Here is a 20,697-nt window from a genome sequence, read left to right as displayed (position 1 = left end):
ATGCAATAAGGTTTAAAAAATTTTAAATGTAATAAGATTTAAAATTATGAAAATGTAGTAAGGTTTAAAATTTTTAAAATGTAATAAGGTTTAAAAAATTTTAAATGTAATAAGGTTTAAAATTTTAAAAATGTAATAAAGTTTTAAAAATTTTTAAATGTAATAATGTTTAAAATTTTAAAAATGTAATAAGGTTTAAAAATTTTAAAATGTAATAAGGTTTTAAATTTTAAAAATGTAATAAGGTTTATAATTTTAAAAATGTAATAAGGTTTAAAATTTATAAAATGTAATAAGGTTTTAAATTTTAAAAATATAATAAGGTTTAAAATTTTAAAATGTAATAAGATTTAAAAATTTTAATATGTAATAAGGTTTAAAATTTTAAAAATGTAATAAGGTTTAACGTTTTAAAAATGTAATAAGGTTTTACATTTTAAAAATGTAATAAGGTTTAACGTTTTAAAAAATAAAAATATTAATTATGTTATTTTTTTATTATTAATTCAGTTATTATTAATGATATTACTATTTATTTGCTATTATTATTGCTACTATTATTATCATTATTATTATTTATTGGTTTGTTTTTATTCGAAAATAATTTTTAAAAAATATACTAAAATATAAAAGATACAATAAATTAATAAACATAATAAAAAGTATTTAAATAATATATAGTTAAATATTTTGAATTTGTTAACCTTTTAAAAATCGTGTAAATAATAAAAGAAAAAACTAATAAATATATTACGCTTTAAAAATATGAACATTACTTTTATTACTTAGGTTCACCCTAAACAAGGCATATTTCCACTTGGGCGTAGGAAGCTACTATTTCAGATCATGGCTAGGAAAGATTAACAGGATGTTGGTTTACGTTACATTTAAACTTCTGCATCTCAATACAGTCAGAGAAGCAGGTAGTAGGAAGGGAATTCCAAAGTCTAGCTGTTCGAGGAGGAAAATTATTAGCATAGAAAACTTTGTGGCATTTAGAGACATTATCAGTGAAGAGGTGTTATTTTGTTTCTAAGCGAGTTTGTCAGGGATATTACGTCGAGGGGGCACAAGTGCAACGAGTTCATCAGATCACATTCCATTAAAATACTTGTAAAACAGGCACAGGGATGCAACATTGAGGCGATGGGACAGGAGTTGGAGCTTAGTGTACAAAGTCTTCTAGCAAGATAGAGGGAACACACCTTCTTTATAAATTCTTTGTAGCAGCCTTCGCAATGTCCTCAATGTATTTGTTCCAGTTCTTGTGATTGCGCCCCTCCCTCTGGTTGTTTGTTGGTTGATTGTACTTTTTGTACTTTCTCTCTTTAAATTTGGTTTCATAAAAAAAGGATCTGGCCTAAAGACGCAGCTTTCCTAAAAGAGTTATAACAGAAACATGTATGCATGTATGTAGCCAATAGTTTTTGCATAGATACATATGCTATAATTACGCTCTGCTTTTTATTGAGCACCTTTTGATAAACTCCGAAATGTCAATGGGTTTATTAAAATGAACTGATACTGATTACTTACAACATGACGATTCGTGTAATCTTCATGGTGACTGTGCTGAGGGCACAGAAGAAATCATGTAGTGGACGTCCTGTCTGACCCATAGAACTGATTACGGCACCCACAACAATAGCTGCCAAAACCAAGCCCAAGAAATTGGTTCCTTCCGCGTGGGTAACAATAGGTCGGTAAAGTTCACTCGTGTTGACTGTAAAATACACAACAAAAATAATGACAACAAAAACAGCAGCAGCAACAGCAGCAGCAGAAACAACAACAACAACAACAACAATAATAATAATAATAATAATAATAATAATAATAATAATAATAATAATAATACCCGGGAGTGAGAGCACTAATTAGACCTCCACTGGATGAGTGTGAGGAGTGTTGGGACCTTGTGGAATTATTACCACCCAAATTTTAGTGAAGATCAACTATCATTGCCAACGAGAAATCAATGGTAAGCGGCTGTTACGATAACGCAAAGTCATTTGCAAAGGTTATCGAAAGAAGTGGAGAGTACTGAAAATGTGGAGAGAATTGTTATCAGTCATGCTCAAGGGAACATCGTGAGTAATCTCAGATGATGGACCTGTGTGGCAACACCTTGTGCCTACTACTACTACTACTACTACAACTACTATTGATGATAATAATAATAATAATAATAATAATAATAATAAAGCTTCCAAATGTGAAAATCTTCTAGCTCGGTAAATCGAGACAATCTTCTTTGCAGTAGGGTCGGCAGCATTTTAAAATTTTCAAGATTTTTATAAAATTTAATCCGATCATTTTTCTCAGACCTTTAAAAAGGTTTTTATAGAAATTAAACTCATTCAAAAATTTACTTGTTTTACGGCATATCAACCTTTTCATGTTATTTAATGCCAGATCTAGAAATTTTGGAAAAGTTTATTATGTTTCAGGCTGGAGCCTCACCACTGGATATCCTCTAAGATCATATCCATGACCTCATTCAAAGAACGTATTGCGAAACCTCATGTGAATAAAAACGGAAATCAATCGTACGAAACGTAATATTAGACCCAGTAGATTACAAAATTGTTGACCATGGCTTTCGAATTGTAACGTCAGTCACATAAAGTCTACAGATATAAAGTGATTGTGTAATTTACACCTGCAACAAAACGTGAAGCATAAAATCTTTTTCTTTTTTTTTAATTACCGGATTCGGCGAAATTAACTTGAAAAGGGTTGATATGCCGTAAAACAAAACAATCAAACCAAACACCATGAATAAATATTTGAAGAAGTGAAGAACTTGAAGCATAAAACTTCCTTTTTTTAAAAAAAAAAAAAAGATTTACTGAATTCATCATTACATAACCTGAAAAGGGTTGATATGCCGTAAAACAAAACAACAAAACCAAATCAAAGAGCGCATTGCGAAACTTAACGTAATAAAAACGTAATATCAAACTTAACGTAATAAAAACGTAATATCAAACATAACGTAATAAAAACGTAATATCAAACTTAACGTAATAAATACGTAATATCAAACATAACGTAATAAAAACGTAATATCAAACTTAACGTAATAAAAACGTAATATCAGACTTAATGTAATAAAAACGTAATATCAGAATTAACGTAATAAAAACGTAATATCAGACTTAATGTAATAAAAACGTAATATCAAACTTAACGTAATAAAAACGTAATATCAAACTTAACGTAATAATAACATAATATCAAACTTAACGTAATAAAAACCTGATATCAAACTTAACGTAATAAATACGTAATATCAAACTTAACCTAATAAAAACGTAATATCAAACTTAACATAATAAAAACGTAATATCAAACTTAACATAATAAAAACGTAATATCAAACTTAACGTAATAAAAACGTAATATCACACTTAACGTAATAAAAACGTAATATCAAACTTAACGTAATAAAAACGTAATATCAAACATAACGTAATAAAAACGTAATATCAGACTTAACATAATAAATACGTAATATCAAACTTAACATAATAAATACGTAATATCAGACTTAACGTAATAAAAACGTAATATCAAACTTAACGTAATAAAAAGTTATATCAAACTTAACGTAATAAAAACGTAATATCAAACATAACGTAATAAAAACGTAATATCAAACTTAACATAATAAATACGTAATATCAAACTTAGCATAATAAATACGTAATATCAGACTTAACGTAATAAAAACGTAATAGCAAACTTAACGTAATAAAAAGTAATATCAAATTTAACGTAATAAAAAGTAATATCAAACTTAATGTAATAAAAACGTAATATCACACTTAACGTAATAAAAACGTAATATCAAACTTAACGTAATAAAAACGTAATATCAAACATAACGTAATAAAAACGTAATATCAAACTTAATATAATAAATACGTAATATCAAACTTAACATAATAAATACGTAATATCAGACTTAACGTAATAAAAACGTAATAGCAAACTTAACGTAATAAAAAATAATATCAAACTTAACGTAATAAAAACGTAATATCAAACATAACGTAATAAAAACGTAATATCAAACTTAACGTAATAAATACGTAATATCAAACTTAACGTAATAAAAACGTAATATCAAACTTAACGTAATAAAAACGTAATATCAAACTTAACGTAATAAATACGTAATATCAAACATAACGTAATAAAAACGTAATATCAAATTTAGCGTAATAAAAACGTAATATCAAACATAACGTAATAAAAACGTAATATCAAACTTAACGTAATAAAAACGTAATATCAAACTATACGTAATAAAAACGTAATATCAAACTCAGTCGATTAATAGATCGTTGTCCATGGCTTTCGCGATGTAAGTCAGTTATCTTCAGTACATAAAGTGTATAGGTTCTTGTGTAATTTACACCTGTAAGACGTGTTTCAACAATCTTTCGCACCTCTGTGACATCGCTTACAATGTTTGAGAAAGAAGAACCAGCCCGGGGATATGTTGCTGAGGGGGGGTAGAAAAATATAGGGTAAAACAACAATCTGATAATTACTGACCTACCTTGCATGATCGCCTCTGGCAGGACAGCCCGTGAAGGTGAGGTGCTATATTTGCCACTGCTCGTGTTGCCGCTGTCGACATTCGTGCCATTTTTGTCCGGATATGGGGTCAAGTTCTGTGGTTGCTCACTCGTCCCAGTTAAACCGACAGGACTTGTTGGCCACGCATCGGGCCATCTGTTTAACACCTGCTGTGTGGTAAACTGCATTTGCAATGTAACACATCGTTAATAATACATAAAATAAATGACGGTGTGTAAATACAAATCAAATCCTTAAATTTAATGTAATGTGCGCGTGGAGCTCAATAATTTCTTTTACAGTTCGAATTTTGTTTATAATGTTGATCATTTGTGTTAATTGAATTATTCTAAAGCTATAGTGTTCTTGCTATTTGTTTGTTCGTACGTTAATATAAACGTGTGATTGGTTGACAAAAATGGAATAGCCAGAATACACATTATTGAAGCAGTAGTTTAGACAATGTTTATTCTTATGAAGAGAGGTATAGCATCAAAAAAAGTTTTGTGTTTTGTGAGTTAGTTCGTCTTCAAATAGAAATATATACTTGATTTATAAAAAGGAATAGGTAGAGTACACATTATTAAGGCAGTAGTACCCGAGTTCAAATCTTACAGAAGTCAAAAGGATTTTTTAACCGAATACGTTTTTTATAAATTTAAAGAAATCAACATACAGGATGGTCAAAAAATACTTATGTATTTTTTTTTTTTTGCCACTCACCATAATTCCCAGTAATATGCCACTTAACAAAACCTTTCGTCAAACCAAACGTAATCGTCTATTTCAGTAGTGAATGAAATTGTATTTTAATCTTGTTTTACTTTAATTAACCAATAAACATTTTTTAACTAAAGTGAAATAAATTATCTCCCTTCATGTGACATTTTGCCACCCGAAAGTAAAAACAGCTGCAAACTATGTCAGTTATATTTACGTGACTTCACACATTTGATAAATTATACATCTACACTTAACTCCAAAGCACATCACTGCTAAGTAATACGTAACAAACTAATTATTACCATGAAGTAAGAAACAAAAAAGACATCTAAAAATGGTGGCCATCAAAAATTGAACGTTGTTTTCGCCACTGAACATGAATATATTTCGCATGTTCTCTTTTTGGAAATCGACATAAATGTCCAAATGAAACGAAGATTTATGAGTTGTTTATTGTCTTGTAGTTTTTTTTTTTGTTTTTTGTTTTGTTTTTTGTTTCTTTTTGTTTGTTTTTTCACTCATCTTTTCTTACGTAATAAATTTATAGGTGCATCTGATAAAAGTGAACATAAAATAATCGTATTTCATATCGAAGGCTGAGATCCTTAAGCAAACCGTGAAGCGTTTAGATTCGATAATAATCTGATTTATGTTAGTCAAGTAAAATAAACATATACGCACAGGGGAGAGAACTTGAATGTCAGGGGAGAGAACTTGAATGTTTTGGGAGAGAACTTGAATGCCTACTAGACACTATCCTCGAGTGTCTAAGGTCTCTCTGTACAGGGGTTTGCTAGAACAACCTGACATGAAGATACTTTTCCTTAGAAGTAAACCCTGACTAAATATTCAAAATCACATGGTATTCGCTGCTCAAATAAGATCTCCTCACTATGGTTAACCCACATTAGCTTTTACGAGGAATGGTGCACATTCTTCAAGTGATGTTACTTCAAGTAATAGCACGAAGCTCGATACTCCACCAGACAAGATAAATTCTAGTCCTGAAATGCAGTAAGACCAAGAGACCAAAACGAAAGATATACTACAACATATCAAAATGGTTAATTGGGGAGGGAAATTATGTTCTCAATTTCTTTACTCACTCTGTTTGAGAGATAAAGAACTTTAATGAAACATTCGAATATCTATGTATCTCATATAGAGTTCAAGGGTCAGCAGCAGTTAGTGGGTCCCTTCATTTCTGAGAACTGTGACTGGAGTAAATAAAGCACAAATGTATACTTTTTATAAGCGTTAATATGTTGCTACGCATTCATGAGGTACTGGCCGAAACATGCTCATGAATGTGTAAGGACATTTTAATGCTTATGTAAGACAAATATCAAGTATATCTTGCACTACTTCGGTATTGAGCACTCTTGGATTAACCTCGTTAAAACTTTATGGGCTGCTATACCCCTGAAAAGAAAGCTAGAAGTATATATATATATATATATATATATATATATATATATATATATATATATATATATATATATATAATGCACTAATAGCAATGGCCAAACATACATTACCGTTTACTTCTTTTAAACTCCTCGGTCTAACGTTCACAGGGAACATGAGTTTGAACAGATACATAGAGAGCATTGTCAAGGCTGCTGCGAAGAAGGTGGGCTATCTCTATCGTGCTAGAAAGCTACTTACGCCTATAAGGCCACCATTCACCCATGTATGGAGTACTGTTGTCATATTTGAGCTGGTGCATCTGCTACTAGTCTCTCACTCCTGGACAAGGTTCAAAAGAGAGTCGCCAACCTGATAGGTCCTGAACTGTCATCTAAGCTTCAGTCTTTGTCCCATCGACAAAACGTTGCATCCCTCTGCTTGTTCTACAAGTATTTTAATGGTGAATGCTCCGACGAACTACAAGCACTAGTACCCATTTAACGTAAATACCCCCGAAAAACCCGACAGGCAGCTAAATCCCACCCCTTCACAGTAGAGATCCCTAGATGTAAGAAATCCTTTTACTCCAATAGTTTGTTCCCCAGCACTACTCGACTTTAGAACTCCCTTTCGGGATTCTGCTTTTCCAACTGTACTGACATGCAGAAGTCCACGTGTAATGTACACAGACATCTTGCTACTCAACTTTCTTCATAATATCTCTTCAACTTATATCCCCGATAGTAGCGCCCTACTTCAAAGTGGCACTGTGACTTGTGTGGGGTGAAAATGGAATAAAAAGGCCCCGTGTTTTGACAAGCTTCTGGGTTTGACCTTTACTCCTGATCTGAAATGGAACACGTACATCAAGTCTGTTGCCAAGGTCGCTGGAAAGATGGTGGGATCCTTCTACCGCTCCAGACGATATCTCACTACTGATGCAATCCTCTATCTATATAAAAGCCAAGTACGTCCAAGGATGGAATACTGTTGCCATATCTGGGCAGGAGCTGCTAAAAACAGCCTATCCTGCCTTGACAGAGTACAAAATAGACTTCGTGGCTTAGTGGGGGATGCCCTTTTCTCTACCCTGCAACCTCTCTCCCACAGAAGAGACGTTGCGAGCCTATACTTGTTTTATCGTTATTTCCATGGCAGGTGCTCGTCTGAATTTCAATCTTTGGACCCCCCTTGCCAATCTTTCACGAAAAACACGCGTCTAGCTGAATCCACTGTGAAAAATTTCCCCCACTCTATATCTGTGCCTATATCAAAACACGGATTCCATGAACAGAGCTTCTTTCTTAGAACTGCACGCCTGTGGAACTCTGTTCCGTCTGCCTGCTTCCCACCTGACTACAACTTGGATGTCTTCAAGTCTAATGTAAACAAATTCCTAATGAACCGCCCCCTTAAGTAAACACTTCATCAAATCTCCACACTAACGTAATGTACTTGCAATAACCCTTATCCCTGAGTGGCTTCCGGGCATTGATAAGTGGTGACCACTGTGTAAATATATATATATATATATATATATATATATATATATATATATATATATATATATATGCCCATATATACACACGTGCATACATACACACATGCATACACATATATATATATGCACATACACACGTATACGTGCATATAAACCTACATGTGCATATGCATATACACGCGCATATATGTATATATATATAATAAATAATATATATAATAAATAATATATATATATATATATATATATATATATATATATATATATAAGTGAACGTGTCTGTGTGCGTGTTTGTCTGTCTGTCTATCTGTGTGTCTGTGTACATTTTCCTTCGCAATAACTCTGTTAATTTTCAGTCTACAGACTCGAAATTTGATATATTGGGTACTGAGATTTGGCAAAATCGATGTGATCGGTTTTCGGCCAGATATTTGGCTGTTAAAGGGTCAAAGTTCAACGATTTGACTTTTGAGAACTCTGCCATACTCCTCCGAAAATTTAGGGTCTAAACACTTAAAATTTCAGATATAGGTTCCTTGGACATGGATCTAACTTCATAATTTGATTTGAGCCCAAAACAATAAATTTTAAGAGGAGATAATAGGGGTCAAAGTTTAAAAAATTGACATTTCTTTTTGTTTTTGTTTTTTTTGCTCAGCATACGTTTCCAAACACCCGGGCAACGCCGGGCACCCATACTAGTATATATATATATATATATATATATATATATATATATATATATATATATATATATATATATATATATCAGGGACATGTCGTGAATGGCTCATTAGCAAGGCTGAATCTAGTGAAATTCAAGACTGGTACCACATCGAAAGAAGCCTGTTTCCATTACTTTACGTTTCCATTACTACTGGATCACAAAAATAGCAGAGGAAGATATCGCGTCAAAATGCTGTATTTTTGTTAGTGTTGTTTTTACGATATTTACAAATTAACGTATTCAAATATTGTTTTAACATGGTAGCATTACCTAAATGTTAAGGGGTTAACATTGTTCTCTATCATCATTGTTATCATGGCTACGTCGGGTTAGAATGCCGGATCTCAGTCACTTGGGTCTCGTATTCAAATCTTGCTAGATTCGGCTATGCTGATAAATCGTAAGTTTGCAAAACATGTGTTTAAGCATATTTTATAACAAATACTTGCTTCACATAAAACATGTGTTTAAGCATATTTTAAACAAATACTTGCTTCACATAAAACATGTGTTTAAGCATATTTTATAAAAAATACATGCTCCACATAAAACATGTGTTCAAGCATATTTTATACAAATACTTGCTTCACATAAAACATGTGTTTAAGCATATTTTATACAAATACTTGCTCCACATAAAACATGTGTTTAAGCATATTTTATACAAATACTTACTCCACATAAAACATGTGTTTAAACATATTTTATACAAATACTTGCTCCACATAAAACATGTGTTTAAGCATATTTTATACAAATACTTGCTCCACATAAAACATGTGTTTAAGTATATTTTTAACACATACTTGCTCCACATAAAACATGTGTTTAAGCATATTTAATACAAATCCTTATTTCACATAAAACATGCGTTTAAGCATATTTTATACATATACTTACTCCACATAAAACATGTGTTTAAGCATATTTTATACAAATACTTGCTCCTCATAAAACATGTGTTTAAGCATATTTTAAACAAATACTTGCTCCACATAAAACATGTGTTTAAGCATATTTTAAACAAATACTTGCAACACATAAAACATGTGTTTAAGCATATTTTAAACAAATACTTGCTCCACATAAAACATGTGTTTAAGCATATTTTAAACATATACTTACTTTACATAAAACATGTGTTCAAGCATATTTTATACAAATACTTGCTTCACATAAAACATGTGTTTAAGCAAATTTTATACAAATACTTGCTTCACATAAAACATGTGTTTAAGCATATTTTATACAAATACTTACTCCACATAAAACATGTGTTTAAGCATATTTTATACAAATACTTGCTCCTCATAAAACATGTGTTTAAGCATATTTTAAACAAATACTTGCTCCACATAAAACATGTGTTTAAGCATATTTTTAACACATACTTGCTTCACATAAAACATGTGTTTAAGCATATTTTATACAAATACTTGCTCCACATAAAACATGTGTGTAAGCATATTTTATACAAGTACTTGCTCCACATAAAACATGTGTTTAAGCATATTTTATACATATACATGCTCCACATAAAACATGTGTTTAAGCATATTTTATACATATACTTACTCCACATAAAACATGTGTTTAAGCATATTTTATACATATACTTGCTCCACATAAAACATGTGTTCAAGCATATTTTATACATATACTTACTCCACATAAAACATGTGTTTAAGCATATTTTATACATATACTTGCTCCACATAAAACATGTGTTTAAGCATATTTTATACATATACTTACTCCACATAAAATATGTATTTAAGCATATTTTATGCATATACTTACTCCACATAAAACATGTGTTTAAGCATATTTTATACATATACATGCTCCACATAAAACATGTGTTCAAGCAAATTTTAAACATATACTTACTCCACATAAAACATGTGTTTAAGCATATTTTATACATATACTTGCTCCACATAAAACATGTGTTTAAGCATATTTTATACAAATACTTACTCCACATAAAACATGTGTTTAAGCATATTTTATACAAATACTTGCTCCACATAAAACATGTGTTTAAGCATATTTTATACAATTACTTGCTCCACATAAAACATGTGTTTAAGCATTGTTTATACAAATACTTGTCCACATGAAACATGTGTTTAAGCATATTTTATACATATACTTGCTCCACATAAAACATGTGCTTAAGCATATTTTAAACAAATACTTACTCCACATAAAACCTGTGTTTAAGCATATTTTACACATATACATGCTCCACATAAAACATGTGTTTAAGCATATTTTATACATATACTTGCTCCATATAAAACATGTGTTTAAGCATATTTTATACATATACTTACTCCACATAAAACATGTGTTTAAACATATTTTATACATATACTTGCTCCACATAAAACATGTGTTTAAGCATATTTTAAACATATACTTACTCCACATAAAACATGTGTTTAAGCATATTTTATACAAATACTTGCTCCACATAAAACATGTGTTTAAGCATATTTTAAACATATACTTACTCCACATAAAACATGTGTTTAAGCATATTTTATACAAATACTTGCTCCACATAAAACATGTGTTTAAGCATATTTTATACATATACTTGCTCCACATAAAACATGTGTTTAAGCATATTTTATACAAATACTTGCTCCACATAAAACATGTGTTTAAGCATATTTTAAACATATACTTACTCCACATAAAACATGTGTTTAAGCATATTTTATACAAATACTTGCTCCACATAAAACATGTGTTTAAGCATATTTTATACAAATACTTGCTTCACATAAAACATGTGTTTAAGCATATTTTATACATATACTTGCTCCACATAAACATGTGTTTAAGCATATTTTTAACATATACTTACTCCACATAAACATGTGTTTTAGCATATTTTATACAAATACTTGCTCCATATAAAACATGTGTTTAAGCATATTTTAAACATATACTTACTCCACATAAAACATGTGTTTAAGCATATTTTTTACAAATACTTGCTCCACATAAAACATGTGTTCAAGCATATTTTACACAAGTACTTGCTCCACATAAAACATGTGTTTAAGCATATTTTAAACAAATACTTGTCCACATAAAACATGTGCTTAAGCATATTTTATACATATACTTACTCCACATAAAACATGTGTTTAAGCATATTTTATACATATACTTGCTCCACATAAAACATGTGTTTAAGCATATTTTATACATATACTTACTCCACATAAAATATGTATTTAAGCATATTTTATGCATATACTTACTCCACATAAAACATGTGTTTAAGCATATTTTATACATATACATGCTCCACATAAAACATGTGTTCAAGCAAATTTTAAACATATACTTACTCCACATAAAACATGTGTTTAAGCATATTTTATACAAATACTTACTCCACATAAAACATGTGTTTAAGCATATTTTATACAAATACTTGCTCCACATAAAACATGTGTTTAAGCATATTTTATACAAGTACTTGCTCCACATAAAACATGTGTTTAAGCATCGTTTATACAAATACTTGTCCACATGAAACATGTGTTTAAGCATATTTTATACATATACTTGCTCCACATAAAACATGTGTTTAAGCATATTTTATACAAATACTTGCTCCACATAAAACATGTGTTTAAGCATATTTTATACATATACTTGCTCCACATAAACATGTGTTTAAGCATATTTTTAACATATACTTACTCCACATAAACATGTGTTTAAGAATATTTTATACAAATACTTGCTCCATATAAAGCATGTGTTTAAGCATATTTTAAACATATACTTACTCCACATAAAACATGTGTTTAAGCATATTTTATACAAATACTTACTCCACATAAAACATGTGTTTAAGCATATTTTATACAAATACTTGCTCCACATAAAACATGTGTTTAAGCATATTTTATACAATTACTTGCTCCACATAAAACATGTGTTTAAGCATTGTTTATACAAATACTTGTCCACATGAAACATGTGTTTAAGCATATTTTATACATATACTTGCTCCACATAAAACATGTGCTTAAGCATATTTTAAACAAATACTTACTCCACATAAAACATGTGTTTAAGCATATTTTACACATATACATGCTCCACATAAAACATGTGTTTAAGCATATTTTATACATATACTTGCTCCATATAAAACATGTGTTTAAGCATATTTTATACATATACTTACTCCACATAAAACATGTGTTTAAACATATTTTATACATATACTTGCTCCACATAAAACATGTGTTTAAGCATATTTTAAACATATACTTACTCCACATAAAACATGTGTTTAGGCATATTTTATACAAATACTTGCTCCACATAAAACATGTGTTTAAGCATATTTTAAACATATACTTACTCCACATAAAACATGTGTTTAAGCATATTTTATACAAATACTTGCTCCACATAAAACATGTGTTTAAGCATTGTTTATACAAATACTTGCTGCACATAAAACATGTGTTTAAGCATATTTTATACAAATACTTGCTCCACATAAAACATGTGTTTAAGCATATTTTAAACATATACTTACTCCACATAAAACATGTGTTTAAGCATATTTTATACAAATACTTGCTCCACATAAAACATGTGTTTAAGCATATTTTATACAAATACTTGCTCCACATAAAACATGTGTTTAAGCATATTTTATACATATACTTGCTCCACATAAACATGTGTTTAAGCATATTTTTAACATATACTTACTCCACATAAACATGTGTTTTAGCATATTTTATACAAATACTTGCTCCATATAAATCATGTGTTTAAGCATATTTTAAACATATACTTACTCCACATAAAACATGTGTTTAAGCATATTTTTTACAAATACTTGCTCCACATAAAACATGTGTTTAAGCATATTTTACACAAGTACTTGCTCCACATAAAACATGTGTTTAAGCATATTTTAAACAAATACTTGTCCACATAAAACATGTGCTTAAGCATATTTTAAACATATACTTACTCCACATAAAACATGTGTTTAAGCATGTATTATACAAATACTTGCTCCACATAAAACATGTGTTTAAGCATATTTTATACAGATACTTGCTCCACATAAAACATGTGTTTAAGCATATTTTATACAAATACTTGCTCCACATAAAACATGTGTTTAAGCATATTTTAAACATATACTTACTCCACATAAAACATGTGTTTAAGCATATTTTATACAAATACTTGCTCCACATAAAACATGTGTTTAAGCATATTTTATAAAAATACTTGCTCCACATAAAACATGTGTTTAAGCATATTTTATACAAATACTTACTCCACATAAAACATGTGTTTAAGCATATTTTATACAAATACTTGCTCCTCATAAAACATGTGTTTAAGCATATTTTAAACAAATACTTGCTCCACATAAAACATGTGTTTAAGCATATTTTTAACACATACTTGCTTCACATAAAACATGTGTTTAAGCATATTTTATACAAATACTTGCTCCACATAAAACATGTGTGTAAGCATATTTTATACAAGTACTTGCTCCACATAAAACATGTGTTTAAGCATATTTTATACATATACATGCTCCACATAAAACATGTGCTTAAGCATATTTTATACATATACTTACTCCACATAAAACATGTGTTTAAGCATATTTTATACATATACTTGCTCCACATAAAACATGTGTTCAAGCATATTTTATACATATACTTACTCCACATAAAACATGTGTTTAAGCATATTTTATACATATACTTGCTCCACATAAAACATGTGTTTAAGCATATTTTATACATATACTTACTCCACATAAAATATGTATTTAAGCATATTTTATGCATATACTTACTCCACATAAAACATGTGTTTAAGCATATTTTATACATATACATGCTCCACATAAAACATGTGTTCAAGCAAATTTTAAACATATACTTACTCCACATAAAACATGTGTTTAAGCATATTTTATACAAATACTTACTCCACATAAAACATGTGTTTAAGCATATTTTATACAATTACTTGCTCCACATAAAACATGTGTTTAAGCATTGTTTATACAAATACTTGCTCCACATAAAACATGTGTTTAAGCATATTTTATACAGATACTTGCTCCACATAAAACATGTGTTTAAGCATATTTTATACAAATACTTGCTCCACATAAAACATGTGTTTAAGCATATTTTAAACATATACTTACTCCACATAAAACATGTGTTTAAGCATATTTTATACAAATACTTGCTCCACATAAAACATGTGTTTAAGCATATTTTATAAAAATACTTGCTCCACATAAAACATGTGTTTAAGCATATTTTATACAAATACTTACTCCACATAAAACATGTGTTTAAGCATATTTTATACAAATACTTGCTCCTCATAAAACATGTGTTTAAGCATATTTTAAACAAATACTTGCTCCACATAAAACATGTGTTTAAGCATATTTTTAACACATACTTGCTTCACATAAAACATGTGTTTAAGCATATTTTATACAAATACTTGCTCCACATAAAACATGTGTGTAAGCATATTTTATACAAGTACTTGCTCCACATAAAACATGTGTTTAAGCATATTTTATACATATACATGCTCCACATAAAACATGTGCTTAAGCATATTTTATACATATACTTACTCCACATAAAACATGTGTTTAAGCATATTTTATACATATACTTGCTCCACATAAAACATGTGTTCAAGCATATTTTATACATATACTTACTCCACATAAAACATGTGTTTAAGCATATTTTATACATATACTTGCTCCACATAAAACATGTGTTTAAGCATATTTTATACATATACTTACTCCACATAAAATATGTATTTAAGCATATTTTATGCATATACTTACTCCACATAAAACATGTGTTTAAGCATATTTTATACATATACATGCTCCACATAAAACATGTGTTCAAGCAAATTTTAAACATATACTTACTCCACATAAAACATGTGTTTAAGCATATTTTATACAAATACTTACTCCACATAAAACATGTGTTTAAGCATATTTTATACAATTACTTGCTCCACATAAAACATGTGTTTAAGCATTGTTTATACAAATACTTGTCCACATGAAACATGTGTTTAAGCATATTTTATACATATACTTGCTCCACATAAAACATGTGCTTAAGCATATTTTAAACAAATACTTACTCCACATAAAACCTGTGTTTAAGCATATTTTACACATATACATGCTCCACATAAAACATGTGTTTAAGCATATTTTATACATATACTTGCTCCATATAAAACATGTGTTTAAGCATATTTTATACATATACTTACTCCACATAAAACATGTGTTTAAACATATTTTATACATATACTTGCTCCACATAAAACATGTGTTTAAGCATATTTTAAACATATACTTACTCCACATAAAACATGTGTTTAAGCATATTTTATACAAATACTTGCTCCACATAAAACATGTGTTTAAGCATATTTTAAACATATACTTACTCCACATAAAACATGTGTTTAAGCATATTTTATACAAATACTTGCTCCACATAAAACATGTGTTTAAGCATATTTTATACAAATACTTGCTCCACATAAAACATGTGTTTAAGCATATTTTATACAAATACTTGCTCCACATAAAACATGTGTTTAAGCATATTTTAAACATATACTTACTCCACATAAAACATGTGTTTAAGCATATTTTATACAAATACTTGCTCCACATAAAACATGTGTTTAAGCATATTTTATACAAATACTTGCTTCACATAAAACATGTGTTTAAGCATATTTTATACATATACTTGCTCCACATAAACATGTGTTTAAGCATATTTTTAACATATACTTACTCCACATAAACATGTGTTTAAGCATATTTTATACAAATACTTGCTCCATATAAAACATGTGTTTAAGCATATTTTAAACATATACTTACTCCACATAAAACATGTGTTTAAGCATATTTTATACAAATACTTGCTCCACATAAAACATGTGTTCAAGCATATTTTACACAAGTACTTGCTCCACATAAAACATGTGTTTAAGCATATTTTAAACAAATACTTGTCCACATAAAACATGTGCTTAAGCATATTTTATACATATACTTACTCCACATAAAACATGTGTTTAAGCATATTTTATACATATACTTGCTCCACATAAAACATGTGTTTAAGCATATTTTATACATATACTTACTCCACATAAAATATGTATTTAAGCATATTTTATGCATATACTTACTCCACATAAAACATGTGTTTAAGCATATTTTATACATATACATGCTCCACATAAAACATGTGTTCAAGCAAATTTTAAACATATACTTACTCCACATAAAACATGTGTTTAAGCATATTTTATACAAATACTTACTCCACATAAAACATGTGTTTAAGCATATTTTATACAAATACTTGCTCCACATAAAACATGTGTTTAAGCATATTTTATACAAGTACTTGCTCCACATAAAACATGTGTTTAAGCATCGTTTATACAAATACTTGTCCACATAAAACATGTGTTTAAGCATATTTTATACATATACTTGCTCCACATAAAACATGTGTTTAAGCATATTTTATACAAATACTTGCTCCACATAAAACATGTGTTTAAGCATATTTTATACATATACTTGCTCCACATAAACATGTGTTTAAGCATATTTTTAACATATACTTACTCCACATAAACATGTGTTTAAGAATATTTTATACAAATACTTGCTCCATATAAAGCATGTGTTTAAGCATATTTTAAACATATACTTACTCCACATAAAACATGTGTTTAAGCATATTTTATACAAATACTTACTCCACATAAAACATGTGTTTAAGCATATTTTATACAAATACTTGCTCCACATAAAACATGTGTTTAAGCATATTTTATACAATTACTTGCTCCACATAAAACATGTGTTTAAGCATTGTTTATACAAATACTTGTCCACATGAAACATGTGTTTAAGCATATTTTATACATATACTTGCTCCACATAAAACATGTGCTTAAGCATATTTTAAACAAATACTTACTCCACATAAAACATGTGTTTAAGCATATTTTACACATATACATGCTCCACATAAAACATGTGTTTAAGCATATTTTATACATATACTTGCTCCATATAAAACATGTGTTTAAGCATATTTTATACATATACTTACTCCACATAAAACATGTGTTTAAACATATTTTATACATATACTTGCTCCACATAAAACATGTGTTTAAGCATATTTTAAACATATACTTACTCCACATAAAACATGTGTTTAGGCATATTTTATACAAATACTTGCTCCACATAAAACATGTGTTTAAGCATATTTTAAACATATACTTACTCCACATAAAACATGTGTTTAAGCATATTTTATACAAATACTTGCTCCACATAAAACATGTGTTTAAGCATTGTTTATACAAATACTTGCTGCACATAAAACATGTGTTTAAGCATATTTTATACAAATACTTGCTCCACATAAAACATGTGTTTAAGCATATTTTAAACATATACTTACTCCACATAAAACATGTGTTTAAGCATATTTTATACAAATACTTGCTCCACATAAAACATGTGTTTAAGCATATTTTATACAAATACTTGCTCCACATAAAACATGTGTTTAAGCATATTTTATACATATACTTGCTCCACATAAACATGTGTTTAAGCATATTTTTAACATATACTTACTCCACATAAACATGTGTTTTAGCATATTTTATACAAATACTTGCTCCATATAAAACATGTGTTTAAGCATATTTTAAACATATACTTACTCCACATAAAACATGTGTTTAAGCATATTTTTTACAAATACTTGCTCCACATAAAACATGTGTTTAAGCATATTTTACACAAGTACTTGCTCCACATAAAACATGTGTTTAAGCATATTTTAAACAAATACTTGTCCACATAAAACATGTGCTTAAGCATATTTTAAACATATACTTACTCCACATAAAACATGTGTTTAAGCATGTATTATACAAATACTTGCTCCACATAAAACATGTGTTTAAGCATATTTTATACAGATACTTGCTCCACATAAAACATGTGTTTAAGCATATTTTATACAAATACTTGCTCCACATAAAACATGTGTTTAAGCATATTTTAAACATATACTTACTCCACATAAAACATGTGTTTAAGCATATTTTATACAAATACTTGCTCCACATAAAACATGTGTTTAAGCATATTTTATACAAATACTTGCTCCACATAAAACATGTGTTTAAGCATATTTTATACATATACTTGCTCCACATAAACATGTGTTTAAGCATATTTTTAACATATACTTACTCCACATAAACATGTGTTTAAGCATATTTTATACAAATACTTACTCCATATAAAACATGTGTTTAAGCATATTTTAAACATATACTTACTCCACATAAAACATGTGTTTAAGCATATTTTTTACAAATACTTGCTCCACATAAAACATGTGTTTAAGCATATTTTACACAAATACTTGTCCACATAAAACATGTGTTTAAGCATATTTTTTACAAATACTTGCTCCACATAAAACATGTGTTTAAGCATATTTTACACAAATACTTGCTCCACATAAAACATGTGCTTAAGCATATTTTATACAAATACTTACGCCACATAAAACATGTGTTTAAGCATATTTTAAACATATATACAAAATATTTAAGACTTTTGCTGAGCATTTAGGTAAATACGTTAATTTTTCGATATCGAAAAAAATATAATAATATGATATCTCTTTCTCTCTCTCTTTCTCTCTCTCTCTCTCTCTCTCTCTTCCTATATATATATATATATATATATATATATATATATATATATATATATATATATATATAAAGTTATTTAATTTTTTTTCATAATATTATTTTGTATTCCTGCATGTCACCAATTGAAAACGAATAAAGAAAAGTTTAATCTTTTATACTTTTCGTATTCTTTTTATACATTTCCATTCATTAATATAAATATAAATATGTATTTATGTATGTTTATATGTAATTTAACTATTTGGGATAGTAATTCCATATGAATAAATAACATGGAGTTCTCTTTGAAATTGCACGATAGTCTGATACTAGACTTATAAATATTTCTCTTAAAAACACCACGTTAAAAGAAATAGGCACACAAGTTGGTTTTAAAATCTGGATCTAATAACAAATGTTGAAAAGAATTAAATAAAAAAGTTAATCAATAGAAAATAATAAATTGAATTATTAAAACACTTGCTGTGAAGTCAACAGCTTAAGCCTGGATACCGGAAGTCGAATGAAACGAAACACGTGTAATAGAAAAAAAACATATTACTGGTTGTCTACCACTACAGAATTTGAGGAACTATTGCATTACAAGGAAACTGTGTGTTTAATCTAAAATGCAGATAATGTCAATTTGGTAGTTTATAAGTTGCCCGCTATATTAAGAAAGCGATAAGAGGTGGGTGTAGTTTGCTTGAAGCACTGTATAGTATGTAGTTAAATAGAATGTGTAGAAGGCGGTACAATGCAGAGGTAACGTCTTGTGTCTTTCCGTTACCTCTGCATTGTACCGCCTTCTACACATTCCATTTAATAAGAAAGGTTCTATTCGTATACTGTGAAACTTTTGAAAAATTGGTTTCCTACG

General features: G+C 28.9%; 1 protein-coding gene across 1 annotated transcript in view; it reads right to left on the bottom strand.

Annotated features, from left to right (window-relative positions):
• LOC145296654 (excitatory amino acid transporter 3-like) overlaps positions 1 to 20,697 on the bottom strand; it is a 192,842-nt gene that overhangs the window by 54,687 nt on the left and 117,458 nt on the right. The window contains exons 3-4 of the mRNA XM_080142591.1: positions 4,571 to 4,772; positions 1,537 to 1,723 (exon numbers count right to left, since the gene is read on the bottom strand). Coding sequence (XP_079998717.1) covers positions 1,537 to 1,723; positions 4,571 to 4,772 — 389 coding nt within the window. The remainder of the gene's footprint in view (positions 1 to 1,536; positions 1,724 to 4,570; positions 4,773 to 20,697) is intronic.

Source organism: Euprymna scolopes, chromosome 17 (assembly GCF_053919585.1).
Source record: "Euprymna scolopes isolate OS-2025 chromosome 17, ASM5391958v1, whole genome shotgun sequence".
Taxonomy (NCBI): domain Eukaryota; kingdom Metazoa; phylum Mollusca; class Cephalopoda; order Sepiida; family Sepiolidae; genus Euprymna; species Euprymna scolopes.
The sequence above is the reverse complement of the archived record's forward strand: the minus strand, read 5'-3'. Positions and strand labels throughout refer to the sequence as shown.